The following is a 19460-nucleotide window of genomic DNA, read 5'->3' on the forward strand; positions in this document are numbered from 1 at the left end:
ACTTAATGTAAGTCAGCCTTTTTATATTTTTAAGAGCCCCATAGTATTGCAGCGTAGGGGCATAGCATCATTTATTCGTATGTCCTTATTTACGGTCTGGAATACATAAATACTTGCATTTTCACAATCCCCAAGTTCAAAAACACCATCCCACACCAAAACACCTCACGGAAGGTCCTGCATTCAAACACTTTTTCACGAGCCAAGGGCCGGGCCCTCCGCGGAACGCTACCTTCCCACCACGTGCCCCGAGCCCCTTCCGCAAAACGGGAGCCGCGACAGAACCGAACTCCCCTTCCGCACCGCCAACTCCTGGCGTCTGGGATCACTCGCACAAAGTTGCAGAAACAACCACCGCCCGGCCACGCCCGGCTGCAGGCGGACCGGGCGCGGCCGGCTCGGCGCTGGGCGGGGCTCCGGCCCGGGGGTGCGGCGCAGCCGGCTCCTCCCCTTTACTCCGACTGTGCCAGCGGCCGAAGCCCTTCCGGGTCGGCGCGGAGGCGGGGCGGAGGTGCATCGGAGGCTGTTATTGTTCCACCAGGCTCGGTCGGGCGCTTGTCTCCCACTGCTACGCCGGTGTCAGTTTGTCCGGCTTGTCTGCTCCTCACCCCCGGCTGCTGACGGCGACAGGCGGCTGCTGCGGCGGGCGGGGCTTGGCGTTTGGAGACCCAGCGGCGCCGGGTGAGGGGCGCGGAGGAGGAGGAGGAGCAGTAGCAGGAGGAGGAGCCGTGTGCCCTGGCACTGAGCGGCCGCGGCCATGGCGTACGCCTATCTCTTCAAGTACATCATCATCGGCGACACAGGTGAGGGCCCCAGACGTGGCAGAGTGGGTGTCGGCTGCCCACAGGCCCCAGTTGAGCGGCAGACGGCGGCTGGCCGCGGGACAGCGCCGCTGACGCCGCCCCGCGCCTCCCTCCGGGCCGCGGCGCTCCATTTCCGCAGTGCTGGAGCTGGTGACGTGGGCACTGCGAGAGCCGCGGCCTGGACGGGCCGGGTCCGCAGCCCCCGCCCGGAGCAGCCCTGCATCTGGGGCCTTGGCAGCCCTTCACGGCGGTTGATCTGGGAAGTGTGTGCCTGGAGGGGCTGCCCAACCCGGCTCTTTCAGGGCCTGGCTCAGATGATTGCAGTCCCTCGCCAGGGCTTCTCATTTGAGGGCCTTTCCGCCGCCCCAGAGAAAGAAAAGGGGAGGCAGGGGAGTGCAGAAGGTGATGTGTGGGAGAAGGGTCTTGGTTTCCTGAACAGTCCCACCTTCTCCGACCTATAAGCATCTGCCTAGACATGGGCAAAGCGCTTTCTCGTGTGGGACAGCCAGCTTAGAAGATACTAAAAAAATTATTTTTTTTCCCTAACACTTTAAATTCCCAACTCAGAATTAATTACATTCCATTACTTGACGGCTTAGGAATCCCTTTCGATGTAATTAAAACATGAAATAGTTCTGTAGACTTGGCACGTGTAAACTGGGGTCATTTGATAGTAATGCAAATGCTGTGGGTGTGAGCGTGTGTATCTGGGTGTTGGGGACACTGATTTTTTTCCATTCATCAAATCCAGGTCACAACTGCCAATTTTCAGGTGACCTGATTGATGTCTGTCTGAAGCAGAAAGAAAGGCAGATAATTCTTACCTAAAACAACATCCTAGTGAATTTCGTTAATAAGTAAAACTCCTAAAATATTTATTAGTACCTGTAATTTTGGCTTTATTTGGAATCTAATGATAAAACTTAGGCTTCTTCAGGTGTTGTAACTACTTATATCCCAGAGTCTGATTTCACTGATGACTCTAGCACAACTCTGGACCCTTTACACAACTTTGGAAATGTGCGTTGCAGCTTGTGGTTGCACTAGGGATATAGCGGATTCAATCAGTAAAGCTAGAAGCATGTTGATTGCTGCCTAAAAGAAAAACTTTCTGCCATAAATAAGATTTTTAGCTAGGTTTTCTGGTGCATGTAAATATGGAAAACGATGATTTTCTACGGAAAACCCCAGGTAAAGCAGTGATTTGCAAATGTTTACCAGCAAATTTATATACTTAAAGAAAATACTATGGCATATTTTGAAGGAAGAGAAAGTGGGAGTCTAAAGCTTACTGGCAAATTTTGATTCAGGCTGTAAAAACAAAACTGGAGATGGATTTCACCTTAACTGTAATAGGAGTGGTTTTGAAAAGTGGGAGAGTGATTGTGGACATTCAGCAGTAAAGATTCAAATTAGTTTTTGCAGGTTGACTTCTTTCAGCTTATTTATTGAGCATCTACTAAGGGTGAGGTATTGTGTTAGGAGTAGTGGGGCTACAAATGTTAACATGTTGGCGCTGTTCTCTTGTATTTTGTTATCATTCAAAAACAATCCTGAGGCAATTCAGAAGGAACACACTCCTTTCGTGCCATTGCTTTTGTTATCACTAGGCCAGGCACTGAATACTCGACACTGGACTCTATGCTGCAGTGTTTCATCCCCACACCAGTTCAGCCTGCCTAGTTTACTGTCAGATTAATCTTCCTGAAACATGGCTGGTTGGAGACTCTTCCTCTGCCCACGTTGTTTTGTTTGACCTTGAAGGAATCCCATATTTTAGCCCCATTTACTTTTCATTATTACCTACCTTGCTTCTGCCAGTGAGGCTGAGGGCCTTTTATCCTGGTGTGTGCTGCTCCCTCTGTGTGGAGTGTCTCCTCTGTGGAATTCTATTAGCCTTTCGTAGCCTAACCTGGGCCTTCCGTAATGCTTTCAGAGTCAAGATGTATTAAGTTCTCATGATGTGTCAGGCTTTTCCTGGTATGCTGGCTGGAAGGGACTACCTTTTACCTGCATATATCTCACTTTGTACCATCTTTCTGGTATTTCCCTCAAGGGGGTATACTGTTCCTGGAAGTACAGCTACACCAGGTTGATGTGCAGAGTGGATGGAGCAAGCTTCTATCCCATCTTCCTGCTTTAAAAGTCTATTTAATATGGTATCCTCAGGTGTAGATATCTGGTCTATCAGTTTAATATATGATCTTAGCCAAAAAGTTGAGAAGTGTATAATTTTTCTAATATTAATCCCAGAATGTTACTTTGTGTGGGCATCTGTGTTTGATTTATATACTTCTTGAAGGCGGAAAAAGTGTTTTGTGTGACTTTGTATGTCAAGAAGAGCCTAGTAGAAGATAGGCCCCATACTTTAATTAAATTACTGAAAGAATGGTCAGACAGGCTACTCTGTTCCTATTAATATATGTTAATAACTTGACAGCAAAATTCTGTTAACCCCATTCTGCCACTTTGTTGCTATTGACTTTGGTTGAAATGCTTTAGCATATTTTTTTTTAATTCAAAGTATACGCTTGATGATATTAAATCAGTAGTGTGAGATCTATCTTGATTTTTTTAAAGTCATAGTGTGAAAAATACACATCTTAAAATGAAGTAAATTTCTGCTTTCCCTGTTTCTCATTTTCCCTGGCCTATAAAAGAGTCATTAGCAATCCCTACTTCAGTAGTGAGACAAAGTGAGAACAGATGTGAAAGTACCATACTCATTTTCCTTTTCAGAATCCCCTCTTTCATAGAAGTGTTTGAAAACATTTCACAAGATCATGATGATATTATTGAAGTATTCGGTTTTTTTACTGTTTGACCAAAGACAGTTAAAATGTTTTAGCTTTAAAATTTTTCATTGGTAGTATCTTATTCCTGAAAAATAATTTAGGAAAATGTGTCACTTAAATCTAGATATAGAGTGGGAATTGGTTTTTAACAAGCTTGGCCTAGTATCATAGGCAGGTAATTATCGAGAATAGAGAGAGAAAAATTGTGATAGATTTACAATTGTTCCTCCTAAAATTCTGATATCTGCCTACCATTTTAATTTTTTTAACAATCAATGTTTTTAAAAATATTTTTAAAAGAATCTTTATTTATTTATTTATATTTAGTGGGGAAGGGAAGGAGAGAGAGACAGAAACATCAGTGTATGGTTGCCTCTCATGTGTCCCCTGCTGGGAAGTGGCCTGCAACCAGGCATGTGCCCTGACTGGGAATCGAACTGCAGTACCATTTTAATTTTAACTTCATCACTAATCTTCCCTCCCCTTCTCTGCCACTCAGCTAGGCACACAAAAGCACACATGCCTTATATTCAATTTGAAATGCCCCTTCCTGCTATGCAGTCCCCCCTCACCTGGCCAAAAAGAAAGAAAGGTTAAGTCGGAATTTTTTCACCTGACCAAATCCTATTCATCCATTCTTTCGAAAGATGATAACAAACCCTACCAGTCCTTACTGTGTTTTACTGGTCCCCTTCACTTTGTTCTTTTGAGGACGGAGTGCTGTGTAAGAAAATAAACAAGACCATCCTGGTTATACATTATTGTATCTTGAGTGTATTTCATTAATTGAGATATAATTGACATATAACATTGTATTAGTTTCAAGTGTACACCACAGTGATTTGATATATGTATATATTGCAAAATGATTACCACAGTAAGTTTAGCTAATATTTATTGCCACATGTGTTTACAAAATATTTTTTTTTCTGATGAGAACTTTTTAAAATTTACTCTCTTAGCATCTTTCAACTGCACAATATAGTATTGTTAACTATACTCTTCATACTGTACTTTACATCTCCAGGACTTATTTTTCTTATTACTGGAAGTTTGTATTAATACTTTTGACCACCTTCACCACATATATTCTAATTAATCTTACATTTATTTATTTACTTATTTTGTTGCCTGTCTGGAAAGCTTCTGACTTTGTCTTAAATGTAAAGGTGGGTCTTTCGGTGTCAGAAATTTTCAATAGATAAGTGGATGAGTTCTTGGTGGGGAAGGTTTTGCCAGAAGGTGATGTTTGAAATAAAATTGGAATGGTGAGTGGGGATTTTCCAGGTGGACTAAGTGAGAATGTCTGGTAGGTAGTTGGCAGTACATGTTTGCAGCTCAGTGGATCAGTCTTACTGATGGTTATAAAATGAGAGAGATACAGGGAAGTTAAAAGTAGAGCCATTTGCCCTGGCTGGCGTAGCTCAGTGGGCCCTGGCTGGCGTAGCTTAGTGGATTGAGCACAGGCCTGCGAACCAGACGATCGCGGTTCACTTCCCAGTCAGGGCACATGCCTGGGTTGCAGGCTGGTTCCTTGCAGGCTAACTACCAGCAGGGAATGCACTAAAGGCAACCGTACATTGATGTTTCTCTCCCTCTCTCCTTCCCCTCTAAAAATAAGTAAATAAAATCTTGAAAAAAAAAGTAGAGCCATTTATTGGAGACTTGAAGTATGAAAGAGAAGGAGAGAATGAGAAATGTAGAGTTGGTTGTAAGATCAGATTGGCTGGTGTGTGTGTGTGTGTGTGCACGCCACACATGTTAACACAGGGGACATTTGAAGTTGAAATGAAAATACGAGAGAGAGCAACAGCAAAATCCTAGAGGATTCTCACAGGGGTGTCCAACCATTTGGCGTCTCTGGGCCACATTGGAAGAAGAGTTGTCTTGGGCCACACATTAAATACACAAACACTAATGAAAACTGATGAACAAGAAAAGGTTTTGAGTAAATTTGTGATTTTGGGTTGGGCTGCATTCATAGCTGTCCTGGACCATGTGTGGCCTGTAGGTCACAGGTTGGACACCTGTGAGTTGGACACCTGCTAGTACTTTAGAGTTATAACAAAAGGAAGCCCTTTTCCTGTGGAAAACTCAAAGTTGAGTTTCTTTAAAGAAACTTGAGAATGACTTATGGTGTGGTTTTGTTGTTTTTTTTTTAAGACTCAGAGATTTTGATTTGAGAAGTTGGTTCTCAAGTCAAATCTTCAGAAAACAAACCTGCAAACTACATGGATAGACCTAGAGAGATTTTGCTAAATGAAGTAAGTCAGACAGAGAAAGACAGATACCATATGATCTCACTTATACGTGGAATCTAAAAAACAAAATAATTGAACAAAACAAACTTAAAGATACAACATATTGATAGTTTCTAGGTGGGAAGGGGGATTGGTGGGATGAGTGAAAAGGGGAGAGAGGTTAAGGTGTACAGATATTACAGATATTGTCATATATTAAAACAGTCACGAGGGATATAAAGTACAGCATAGGAAATATAGTCCATAGTCTTGTAATAACTGTGTATGATGTCAGATAGGCACTAGACTTATTGTGGTGATCACTTGGTGAGTTATATACGGTAAATATCAAATCACTGTGTTACATATATGAAACTAATATAATAGTGTATGCCAACTGTAATTGAAAAATAATTTTTAAAAAAACTGGGGAATTCAGAGGTAGAAAATTCCATTAAAGTGTTTTTAGTGATGAAATATGAATATTGTAGATATATAATGTGTATTGAAAGTTTAATAGCTTTGAAGAATAGTACTAAATCAAACACCCATGCTAAAGCAATACAGATCCTCATCACATACCTCGCCTTCTTTACCCGGCTTCTGCTACTCTGAAGTCTGTACTAATCCTTCTCTTACTTTTCTTCATAGATCTGTTAGTCACTTATACATGTCTAAACTATATTGTTTAGTTTGTCTGTTTTTAAATGTGTGTAGTGGTTTTATTAAATCAGAAAGCTAAAACATATTTGAAACATACTTTTAAAAAATATTGATTGATTTTAGAGAGAGCAGAACGAGGAAGAGAAACATTGATTTGTTGTTCCACTTACTTATGCTTTCATTGGTTGATTTTTCTTTTCTTTTTTTAAAAAGATTTTTTAATGTATTTTTAGAGAGGGGAAAGGGAGGGAGAGAAGCATCGAAGTACGAGAGACACATAGATCTGTTGCCTCTTGTGTACCCCCAGAGTGGGGCCCTGGCCTGCAACCCAGGCATGTGCCCTGACCGGGAATCGAACTGGCGACCTTTCAGTTCACAGGCCAGCACTCAGTCCACTGAGCCACACCACCTAGGGCTCATTGTTTAATTTTTGTAAGTGCCCTGACTGGGGATTGAACTGGCAACCTTGGCATAATGGGACAGTGCTCTAACCAATTCAGCTACCTGGCTGTGGCTGAAACATACCTTTTAACATCATCTAAAATTTAGACAGTATACTTCTGTTAAATTATTATTGCCTTATGCATGTTATTTGTAGTCTTTCAAGATTTTTGACCAGTGCTTTCGTTTTCTTTCTCTCCTAACCAGTTTATTTGCTGCTTTATTTCCCCAATATTCATATTTCTCCTCAGACTTTGTATTGCACTATAGAGGCCTTGACCCTGTATTCTCATTTTCCCTCCGGTTTCCTAGTGAACCTACCTACTTGTCTCAAACAGTGCCCCTCTGTTTTCTCAGTGCTCCTGTCCTTTTTGTCCCCACTCCATTCCTGCTCCTGCTCCAATATGAAATTAATTTTTTCTTTTATTGTCCCCACTGCTTCCCCCTCACATTTTATCCTGCCAGCTTTCCTCCTCTTGTAGTCACCAGGAATTTTGCTCTATTATTTGAGCAGATTCTAATTTTGCCAGCTCAGCTGTTTTTCCCTCTTACTCTGGTCCAGCTGTTCTTACTCCATTTTGTTATTCTCTGCTTATTATCAGTCTGTGAGGCTGTGTCTGTTGCTACAAAGATGCAACCACTTGTCCCCTTTTCTGACTTCAATTTTTACACAAAACTTTCCCATTTGATTCTCTCAGCCGCGTTTATTTGCAAGATTTTAAATACTCTACATTCTAGCTGTTACCCTTCACTTGAAGTAAAGGACACCTGGCAAGAAGGTGCTAGCTAGATTCCCTCTGCAATATGTGTGTATACCCACCCACTTTAATTCCTGCAGTGTTTGTCCACTCAGATGACTTGGGTCTCATCCTTGGAGATGCCGTTTTAAGCAGATGGGCAGTGAGTCCGGGACACTTGTATTTTGTAAAAGCATCGTTCATAGTGGTAGTAGTAGTACTGCTACTGCTATTACATTCCCCCTCTACTGCTTAGTCCTGGGCCTTTTTTGCTTGGCTATTTTTCTAAAATTGATTCTTTTTTTATTGCCACATTTTCTGCTTTCTTGGATTTTCTTTAAGTCATGCCTAAGATATATCCAAGCTGAATTTATGTAGACATTTGTATCACATTAGCTTTTGGCACTATGCCTATGTAGTAGATTCTTATGAGGAATTTGTTTCACTTTTTATAGTTAATGTACAATATCAAATGCTTTTTGTCTTTTAGTCCTTCAACAGATACGTGAAGTTACCATTCTATAGATGATGGAACTGAGCTATGTCATTGGGGCAAATTATTTACTTACTTCTTCCTCTTACCCATACCTCTTACAAGTTTTTACTTTCAATAGCTGTGATATGATGTAGCTCTTTGTTTCTCCCAGTATTCTCTTTAAAATATTCCCATTTTCAGGTGTGTAGTTGACAGTTAGCTGTGTACCTGTTAAAATGGAGGGGAAAGGAAGCAAATAAATACTGATTGATGCATGCTGCAGTGATATATTTGAAAGCAAGAGACCGTGCCTGGCACACAGTTGGTGCTTTAGAAAACCATGACTGTGTTCTAGGTAGCCTCTGCTGGGTAGGATACATGCATTGACTAGTTTATTTCCCCTGTTCAAAAAGGATTAAGGACCCTATTATAAAATTTCTTCAGTTTTTTTATTTTGAGAGTACGTTTATTAAAGCTGGGGACAGTGAGACAAAGAAGGGTTTAGGAGAGAAAAGCAACAGGAAAGAGCCTGGGCAGGGCTGCTTTGGCTCTCTAGAAACATTGTAGGAGAGTGAGCCTGCAGTGCTGCTGTTACCTCCCTGGGAGGTAACAGTCACAGTGACAGGAGTGAGCCAAGACGGGGCTGGTTTTAGCTCCTGGAAAAGTCAGGGAAAGGGGAGCCTTGGAGACAGGTTCAGGGGATTAGCCCTGGACAAGCTGCCTCTGCCTATTTCATCGCTCCCCTAGTTGCAGTTTAGGAGATGCACCCCTGAGATGGAATAGCCTGGGCAAGTGAGGGGGAAGAGGTGAGCTGTGGGGTGAGGGAAAACATGCCCTGCAGCCTTACAGTTTTTTTTAATGCAAATGAGAGAAAAGCTGTATTAGTTTTGTGTTCCTACCATAAACTACCACACCTCTAGCAGTTCAGACAACTCATTTTTGTTATCTTACAGTCCTGAAGTTCTACATAAGTTCATGTGCATGTCAAAAATCTGCCACATGCCCTGGCTGGTGTGTCTCTGTGGATTGAGTGCCGGCTTGTGAATCAAAGGGTCACTGGTTGAATTCCCAGTCAGGACACATGCCTAGGTTGTAGGCCTGGTCCCTGGTCAGGGTGTGCAAGAGACAACCACACATTGATGTTTCTCTCTCCCTCCTTTCCCCTCTCTAAAAATAAATAAATGGGGGAAAAACAACTCTGGCACATGTCTCACACGGCTAATGTCAAGGTTTTAGCAGGACTGGGTCTCTGTGGAGGGTTCTTGCTCATTCATGATGTTGGTAGTATATTTATAGTTCCTTGCAGCTGTAGGGCTGAAATCTCCATTTTATTGCTGGCCTTCATCTGAGGGCTGTTCCCACCTTCTAGAGCCCACCCATATACCCACATTACTTGGTCCATGTCTCCTTTTCTCGGTCTTCAAAGCCAACAATGAGGGATTAAGTCGTTCTAGTATCAAATCTTTCTGACTTCTTGGGTCATCCCATCTCTGACTGAAGCCGGGAAAGGTTTTGTGCTTTTAAAGACTTGTGATTAGATTGGGTTTACCTGGATAATCTAGGATAATGTCTCAGAGTCTGTAATCTTAATATCTGCAGAGTTCCCTTTGCCTTGAAGACTAACGTATTCACAGGTTCTGGGAATGAGTGTGGGTCTGCCTGGTTTGTCTGTGTGGTGGGGGTAGGGGACATTAGGCTGCCTACCACAGCCGGCTGGGAGAAACAGAAGATAGAAGCAGTGAGTTGAGGTTAGAAGCAATATTAATTCTTGACGCTGACTGCTGTGTACACCTTTTAAAGTGGGTGCTAAGCAGGACAAATAGAAAACCCTACTCATTTACCCTAATTATATTATCTGTTGCTTTTTTAAAGTCTGTGCATGCATTATACTTAATTATAACTGAACATGGATTTTAATGTAGTGCAATGTAATGAAGAATGTGAACATACAGCTGGTATATTTATACTACATATATGGCCTTTTCTAATGGTTCAGTTTATTGAATCTGAACAGTTATATCCATGAGGAAGACTACATTTCACATTTCACAGGTGAGGAAAGGAGGACTAATTTTTACATCACACAGCTAGTAACTGACCGAGCTGGAATTTGAGCCCAGATATTTCTGACTTCAGAGTCTGTGCTCTCTCTTTCATATCTTACATAGCTCTTGATTCCCTCAAATTCCATATCAGACCTCTTCTGTTGACTTCTTTGTCTGTTGAGTGGCTGTGGTAATATACAGTCCCTCAGTTCCTTTTACTAAAACAGATAACCAACCACCTCCATTCATGCAAAATAGAGCAGAATTGTCCTCTATAAAACAAGGATAATGTCCTTTCTCTGTTCCCTAGAAGCTGTGTGAGTTCGAGCAACCTCTTGAATCTCCCTCAGTCTCAGTGTCCTCATCTATAAAATGGAATGATGAATACATGAGATAATATGTGTAACAGTGTTACATAAGAAATAGTTAATATTTCATCTTTACTTTTAATCTTGCTGCTTTGAATGTTTCTATATTTTGTCAACATGCATTTGAAAAACTAACACAAACTTGACCAGCGCTGCATGGGAGTGCCATTCATAGCAAAAATTATTTCTTTTGCCTTCTGTGTGCCCTACTGTGCCCTACTATGTTGATCTCCCCCAACACACACACATACACCACCACCACCACCACTGCAACCACTGAGCTTATGTGGGGCCAGCTGATACTTTGAGGAATCTGCCATCCTTGACTGTAATTTTTTCCTAGCTTAGGTTGGTGTTTTTTTGTATTCACATTTGTTTGCATCTAGATGTTTTATGGAAAGTACCTTAGTTTATCAGCATTGTTTTAGCAAGATTCAAAGTTATTTATCAAGATTCATTTTATTCCAAGTACTGGTATCTTTTTTTTCTTTTTTCCAGCCTTGCTTTATTTAGTCTTTATGACCAACAACATCCACTAATGATTTAGAAAGACTCTATGATAAAAAAAAAATAGAAAGACTCTGGGAATTTGTTCTAGGAAGGACCCGTTTTATTACAAGGAACAGAAACCTACATTAAAAGAAGTTTTGGCAAGAATTTAAAGAGTGCTGATAGGAATCCAAGAAAAACTGTGTAAGCAAGCCTTGGGGGACTGGCCACTCTGAAATCTTTGTTTTCATCTCATAGCTTCTCTTTTAACCTTTGAGATAATTAGGAGTGTGTGTTTTTGGTTTTAAGAATTTTTTTTCCTTTTTTAACTATCTTTTCATTATTGATTTGAGTTTATTTCATTTAGGTAAGAAAACACAGACTACGTATATTGATTCTTCAATGTTTAAGGCTAATTTTGTAGCTGAGTACTTGGTCATTGTTTGATCATATTTCATTTATGCTTGAAAAGTGTGTTCTCATGTATGTGCAGGGTTCCATACATTTCCATTAGATTAGACTTATGATTTGTGTGGGTCATGTCTTCTATATTGATAGTCTTTTTTCAGTTTTGGGGCGAGATGTTAACATCTCCTATTATGATCATGGATTTTTTCATAGTTCTATCAGATTGAATTTATTTTCCCCAGTAAATTTGAGGACTTATTTGTAAGATGTATATGGAACTAGATCTTTTGTTGTTGTTGTTGCTCTTAGTGAGTGAAGAAGAGAGAGCCAGAGAGACATTGATTTGTTGTTCCACTTCATTGGTTGACTCTTGTATATGCCCTGCTTAGGAATTGAACTCACAACTCTGGCATATAAGGATGACACTCTTACCAACAGAGCTACTTAGCTAGGGCTGAACTGAAGTCTTTATTACATCTTGCTGAAGAGTTAGTAATTCCTTTGTCCTGAAATTACCTTCCACTTTTTATCTACTTGGTAGTGTAGTTTTTGATATTCAAGTATTTGATATTACTTTTGAATATTAACTTTTGCTTCGTATTTGCCTAGCAGGTACTTTTTCATCCTCTATTCTTTTTTCTTGGAATCGGGGTTTTTTTTGTTTTGTTTTGTTTATTTTAGGAAACAGACATTACAGATATAGTCGAAGCCCCTTATATACCCTTTTACCTTTCACCTCTTTTCATCCCTGGAGGTAACTGTCTCCTGAATTTGGTGTTTATTGTTTCTATTGAAGTTTCCAAATGACCACTATGTATTTGTTAACAACGTGCAATATTTTATGGTTTTTTTAACTTCATATTAATGAAACTGTGCTTGCTTTGAAACTTTTTTGTTTAACATTATTTTCAGGGATTTATCTGTATTGATATGTTTTGCCCAATTTTGTTGATTGTAATTGCTTGATTGGTTTAATTTTATATTCTTCTGTCAGGCTACTCTGTAGTTTTCCCAGTCTTTTTTATACTTAAGGAAACTTTAGGGTAGGTTGTTGTATTGTAAAAGACAGTATCACATGGGTTATTTATGTGCCTGTCTCCTTGAACACATGTGCTAAAGTTCTGGAGATACGCCTTGAAGTGGCATTGTAGTGGAAGGTATATACATCTTCCGTGTTGTCAGCCAATCTAAATCATTCTCCAGAATATTTATCAGTGAACTTTCATTCTTGTTCTTTCAGCCCTACTGTATCACCTGTTTTTTAAGGCCTGTGTTTTTTTTTTATATAACCCATTGCTATATTTAAAAAAAATTAATCTGAGAGGCTTTTACCAGGGGAGTTTAATTATAGATAAATTTGAATTTGTTTCTGTTAGGTACCACCTTGGTTCAGTCACATGGGGAGGATCACAGGTAAGCCTGTTTGCCATGGGCTTTTGGGTGAGGCAGGCACATGTTCCACATGGGCAGCAACATGGTAGTCATGTTTCCCAAGCATGTAGTGTTACCTCTGTCTTGTAGGACATGTAGAAAGAGTAATAGAAAGAGAATACCTTCCACCAAATCTTATTTTTGCAAATTAATTTAAATCCCTAAGTTTTCTGTGTATAAAAAGTATATAATACCTGCCTAGTGTACCCCTAGGGTTCTTCACTGATGCTGTAGGTTCTTTCTGGTTGTTTCAGCTTAGCTCTCTTGAAAATTTTCTAAGAATCTAGTATTTGCAATTAGAATATCTTGACTAGTGTGGTGGCTCCTCTGCTTGTTGCTTTGGTAAAAGTGCAAACTGCTTTAACTTCATTCTCTCACCTAGAAAAGGACCCTGTGTGAGTTTGAAGTAAACACTGTGTGCAGGTGCCTTCTAAGCTGAAAATTGTTTTATTAATAGTAATATCTTAGAGAAAGTTTTTCCAATCTGTTGAGCATCCTAAGATTAAGTTACCGGGTAGGAGTGGTGGTGCAGGAAGAGATCTTGCCTATAAGAAGGCTGTTCACTATGCTGACTTCATTCAAATTGTAATTACTTGAGTTGAAGGAAGCAAGATTGCATGTCTGCAAAATGGCAGTTTTTTCATCCTGAAATTCTCTTTGGATTTGATAAAAGAAAAGTTTTTTAAAAATTGATATTTAGAGGGAGGGAAAGAAATAATACAATTGTTGTTCCACTCATTTATGCATTCATTGGTTGATTCTTGTATGTGCCTTGACTAGAGATGGAACCCACTGCCTTGCCATATCAGGGTGGCCCTCTAACCAACTGAGCTACCCGGCCAGGGCAATTTTTTTTTTCTTTTTAAAGGAGTTTAAGGTACTATGTGGACAGCACTCCAGTGCTGGAGTTAGAAAAATGAACAGGACTGTTCCACCCTAAAGGTAGAAGGACATTAATTAGAAGATAGGGTAGTAGAGATATGGACAAAGTAGTGAAGGAGCGTGGAGAGGATTCATGGTAACTAGGGTGAATGGCTCCGGACAGATTCAGATTTTGGTCAACATTTATTGAACACCTATTGAATAATTCTCCCTTTAATAATCCTGTAGAATTGGCTTGTGCTTTTGCTCCTATATTTTATATTTGTTATCTGTGGAAAACTAAATTGAGCTGAGCTCCTCACAGTCCTTCATTTCACTGAGAAGGTTGGATGACCTTATACCAGCAATGTTACACAGAGTGTGGCAATATAGGTTTTTTTTATCAGGTTTTTGTGGGGGCTTAAGACTAAAGGAATCTTAGGACCATTCTGTAAGGAGCATTGTGTGGCAGAGAGTCGGGTTTTTATCCTCTGGATAGCTTCAAAGAAGAAGCATATTCTCCATTTCTAAATGGGATAAATTTCTAGCCGTAAGTAACTTTGTGACATAAATTAATGAGCCCTTTCCACCATTTAACCTTTTTTTCTTTCTTGGCATTTTTCCTCCATCCTTTTTGGCTTAATGTTTCTGTTCTTGGAGAATTTACTTGAGAAATGGAAAAATCATGTTGGATTTCAGTGTAAATAGGTGAATTTTCAGCCTTAGTCATGAATAAGTTTTGTTACAAAGTTTTGCTGATTAGTATCCTTGAGTGACTTTTAGGAGTTTAAAAAGGAAACCAAAGTCTTTTATTTCACAATTCATTATCTTGCTTACAGGCTTCCTTGTAATTTTCTTAGCACACCAGCATTTAGCGTAACTATTTTCAGTCACACTAGAAGTTTTTGCTAGTTATTTAAATACCACATCACTATGGAGGTTGTTGGATGAGGCCAGTAAAGGTATTGGTTACATAGTGTTTGATCTTAAAATAGGTGCTTTATATATGCATATAAAATGCTCATGGTAAAAATAAAAATTAAATTCTCTGCTACATTATATAGATATGATAAACAGTGGTTTGTGTATCCTTCTAGACATTTTCTGTATAAGTCTATACATTTGTGTGTCCCAATCCCACCAATGGGATTATACAGTTAGTACTGTTCTGTGCCTTTTATTTCACTTAAGGGTGACTCTTGGGTGTCGTAACATATCATCACATATAAGTCTAATTGTTTTTTCACCTGCATAGCTGAACCATACTTTAATCAGTTCCCGATTCTGTTAGTCCTGGCCTGTGGTTCCAAACAGCAGAAACCTACTGTGGTTAACTTAAGCAGAAGAAGATTTTATTGGAAAGATTGGGTGTTCCACAGAATTGGTAGGAAAGCAGTATAATTGAGCTTGAAAATGGCAAAACCAAGAAAGGCAAGCCACAGCCAAATTCCTCCTGTGAGTAAAGCCTTCTGAAGAAGATGCTGGGCGCATGCCATTGGTTTCTCATCTCCACTGTGGCCACCATGCAGTCTGTGTTCATATAGTCCCTGATACTGGAGCACTCCTTTAGGATTCTATATTCTGGACCAGAGCATCTGATTGGCTCAGCCTAGGTCACATGTCTGTGCCCTAGCTGCCAGGAAGCTCAAAGATTTCTCTTACACTAGATTGCCAGAAACAACAAATGTCCACCACACCTGTTGGTGAATATTATACACAGTGCTGTGGTAAGGGTTCTTGAGCATTTGTGTAACAAGTACAATTTGTGGTTCAGCTAGGATTTACATTTTAGATTCTGATGAAATACTGCCAGATTACCTTCCACTAAAAAAGTACTAGCAAAATCTTCTCCAGTCAAGATGGCAGTATAGGCAGACATGGCTCACCTCACAAAATGACATCAAAATTACAACTAAAATATAGAACAGCTATCACTCATAACCATCAGAAATTGAGTTGGTTGGATGTCTGACAACTGCAGAATTAAAGAAACCACATCCATCCAGACTGGTAGGAAGGACGCAGATGCAGTAGGAGCTGGCCCCACACCAGGTCCCCCAGCCCAGGGTTCCAGTGCCAGGAAGATAAGTCCCCGCAACTTCTGGCTGCAAAAACCAGTAGGGATTGAGTGAGTGGAAGAAACTGCTGGAGCCCCAAGCAGTTCCTCTTAACTCACACATGGACTCACCTACTCAGACTCACTCCCCTGAGCTCTAGGACAGGAGTAGCAGCTTGAAAGGCACCAGTGGCATACGGGGAGGACCTGAAGTGTCTGGCATCATAGCAAGCAGAGGCCGTTGTCCCTTTTTTAAACCCTCCTGCCACAGAACTGGCAAGCTGGTGCCATATCTGAGACTCCATTAACCTGGCTAACACTGGGTGACCCACCTTGGAGATCCCCAGAGACTCTACCATATCCAGTTTACTGGCCCACCCAAGCTGCTTTTCCATACGAATGACTGGTCTTGGCTCACAGTCTCCTAAATCCTATTAAAGAAGCAATGGCTGACCTCAGTGACCCCCAGGCCTGGCATTAGCAGCAACTAGCCTAGCTTCAGTTTGACTTCACCTGGGAATCTCCAAGCCTGACACAAGTAGCAGCTATCTCACATTGTTTTATAGCATAGGCAGGGTGGCCCCGGGCAAAACACTGGTAGGGGCTGACCTTGGCCTGCACCATCTGGGAAATGCTAGTGCCACTGCACCTAGTGGACAGCTTACCATGAGAAAGCACCATCACCCTGCCCCTACACAGCTGATCCTCCACGGAGGGCTGAAAAGTCCTGATAAGCAGGGACTAGAATTGAAGGGCAGATAAAGAGCTTCCTGAACAAGAAAAACTAAAGGAGTTCATCATCAACAAACCATTATTATGTGAAATGTTAAAGGGACTTATTTAAGAAAAAGAAGATCAAAACTATGAACAATAAAATGGTAAAAAATACATATCTATCAATAGTTGAATCTAAAAAACAAATTAAGCAAACAAGAAGAACAGACAAAGAATCATGGATTGGAGTATTTTGATGGTTGCCAGATGAGGGGGGAGTGTAGGGGAAATGGGCAAAGAGATGAGGGGATTAAAAAGTACAATTGGAGGCCCCGGCTGGTGTAGCTCAGTGGATAGAGGGTGGGCCTGCGAACCAAACAACCGCAGTTCCAAACAACCGCAGTTCGATTCCCAGTCAGGGTACATGCCTGGGTTTCAGGCCAGTTCCCATCAGAGGACACATGAGAAGCAACCATATATTGTTACTTCTCTTGCTCTCTCCTTCCCTTCCCCTCTAAAGATAAATAAATAAAATCTTAAAAAAAAAAAGAAGTACAATTAGGTAGTTACAGAGTAGCCATGGGGATGCATATAAAGTACAGCATCAGAAATAGAGTAGCAAAAGAACTTATGGCTCATGTGTATGACCCATGGACATGAAGGGTGGTGAGGGGTTCCCTGATGGAGTGAGGGGGGCAAAGGGGAAATAATCAGGACAACTGTAATTGAATAATCAATAAAATATAATTAATAAAAAGAAAAATATTAGGAAGAATATTTGATTTTGAGGTTGGTATAATTTCGTGTGCTTAAATTCAATAGGCTACTCTCAACATTAATTGTGTTGACTGATGCCTAGTCTATGTTTGGGAATTTAACAGTTTGATTTAGTTACTGTTACCATGTAGTTCTTGGTACTGGCAACTGCATGAAATAGTTCTTTTTACTTACAGCCTTAAATTTAATACCCATTTGTATTATAACATACTGTATGATAACATTTGTATCATAACAAATGTACGATACATTTTTTGTGTAATGATTATAGTGTACTTTTATGTTCAAACACCTTCCTTCCATCGCATTCTGAAAAAGTACCCTCTTCAAGCTACTTTGTTCCATTGTATTTCTGAGATGTACACTTTTTATTTGAAATCTTTTCTTATGAAAGAATTCAGCCTGGCTGGTATAGCTCAGTGGATTGAGCGCGGGCCTGCAAACCAGACAATCACGGTTCGATTCCCAGTCAGGGCACATGCTTGGGTTGCAGGCCAGTTTCCAGCAAGGGCCAGTTCTCTGCAGATGATGCATGAGAAGCAACCATACATTGATGTTTCCTTCCTCTCTCCTTCCCTTCCCCTCTAAAGATAAATAAATAAAATATTTTTAAAAAAGAATTCAAAAAATGGTCAGATTAAAGTGTATTAATATACCTGACATTAATTTGAACATTATTGTTTGGGATAAAATTAGTGTCAAAGAAATAGTGTCCATTTTTTTAAACCTTTCTTCATTAATTTCTGCCCTGTTAGAGAGTCATTTAGCTTATGAGTATTCCTTCCTCCTTCTTGGTATTGCTACTAATACCTGGAAAGTAAGTATACATTCTTTTTAGTTAGGAGAGGTATTGGGTGTGGATAGTAATGTGTATCTGCAAAAACAAATTCAGGAGGTTCGGTAGTATCATGGAAAATACAGTTTAGAGTCAAAACCCAGTGTCGAGTTTCAGTTCTACCTCTTTGTTATCTTAGGACATACCACTTAAGCCTCAGTTTCTTCATCTTTAAAATAAGGTTATCATTCCCACTTTATTGATTTCGTAGACTTACTTTATGGTCAGATAAGATTGTGTATGAAGAGGGAACATACTTTCACTGTCAGATTGTCAAAAGGCCATGCAGATACTTTAAATAAGACAAAAATGCATTAGCATAAACATGATTACAGGACTCCATAGATGCAATAAAAAGAAATAGCCACATTGATTTGGGTCCTTTGAGTATTTGGCAGCAAGTGTGTAGTCCAGCTATTTTAATCTGGGTAAATGAAAAAGGCAGTCATGGAAACCAAGGTACCATATTTTGCTGTGTATAATGTGCTCTCATGTTTTTGACCCAAACTTTTAGGGGAAAAATCTTTTGTTTTAATTTTTAAAAATCAATTATTTATTTATATTTAGAAACAAAACTAATTTTCGTATTCCAGGGTATTTTTTTATATTTTATTGATTATACCGTTACAGTTGTTCTATTCCCCCTTCATTCCCCTTCACCCTGCACACCCCCTCACCCACCCTTCCCCCCTTTAGTTTATGACCATGTATCTCAAGTTCTTTAGATTCTATATTTCCCCTACTATTCTAAATGAAAGCTTTGCTGGATAGAGCAGTCTTGGATGTAGGTCTTTGGATTTCATGGCTTGGAATACTTCCTTCTAGCTCCTTCTTGCCTGTAAGGTCTCTTTTGAGAAATCCGCTGACAGCCTGACTGGAACTCCTTTGTAGGTGACTGTCCCCTTATCTCTTGCTGCTTCTAGGATTTTCTCCTTCATTTTAATCTTGGGTAATGTAATTATGATGTGCCTTGGTGTGTTCCTTCTTGGGTCCAACTTCTTTGGGACTCTCTCAGCTTCCTGGATTTCCTGGAAGTCTATTTCCTTTGCCAGACTGGGGAAGTTCTCCTTTATTGTTTATTCAAATAAGTTTTCCACTCATGGCTGTTTCTTTCCCCCTTCTGGTACCCCTATAATCCGGATGTTAGAACGTTTAAAGATGTCCTGGAGGTTCCTTAGCCTCTCCTCATTTTTTTTGAATTCTTGTTTCTTTGTTCTTTTTTGGTTGGATATTTCGTTCTTCCTTCTGGTCCACTCCATTGATTTGAGTCCCAGTTTCCTTTCCATCACTATTGGTTTCCTGTGCATTTCCTTTCATTTCAA

At 40.2% G+C, this 19460-nt stretch overlaps 1 protein-coding gene and 1 pseudogene across 1 annotated transcript in view; one reads left to right on the forward strand and one right to left on the reverse strand.

Annotated features, from left to right (window-relative positions):
• The first annotated feature begins 470 nt into the window (after positions 1 to 470).
• The window catches only part of RAB2A (RAB2A, member RAS oncogene family), a 90388-nt gene continuing 71398 nt past the window's right edge, over positions 471 to 19460 (forward strand). Inside the window, exon 1 of the mRNA XM_037058606.1 lies at positions 471 to 803. Within this exon, the coding sequence (XP_036914501.1) occupies positions 758 to 803 (46 nt within the window). The 5' untranslated portion in view covers positions 471 to 757. The remainder of the gene's footprint in view (positions 804 to 19460) is intronic.
• On the reverse strand, positions 2858 to 3032 carry LOC118995620 (uncharacterized; annotated as a pseudogene).

The sequence above is a fragment of the Sturnira hondurensis genome, unplaced genomic scaffold (assembly GCF_014824575.4).
Source record: "Sturnira hondurensis isolate 20B ecotype Veracruz unplaced genomic scaffold, ASM1482457v3 Scaffold0010128, whole genome shotgun sequence".
NCBI classification, from domain to species: Eukaryota; Metazoa; Chordata; class Mammalia; order Chiroptera; family Phyllostomidae; genus Sturnira; species Sturnira hondurensis.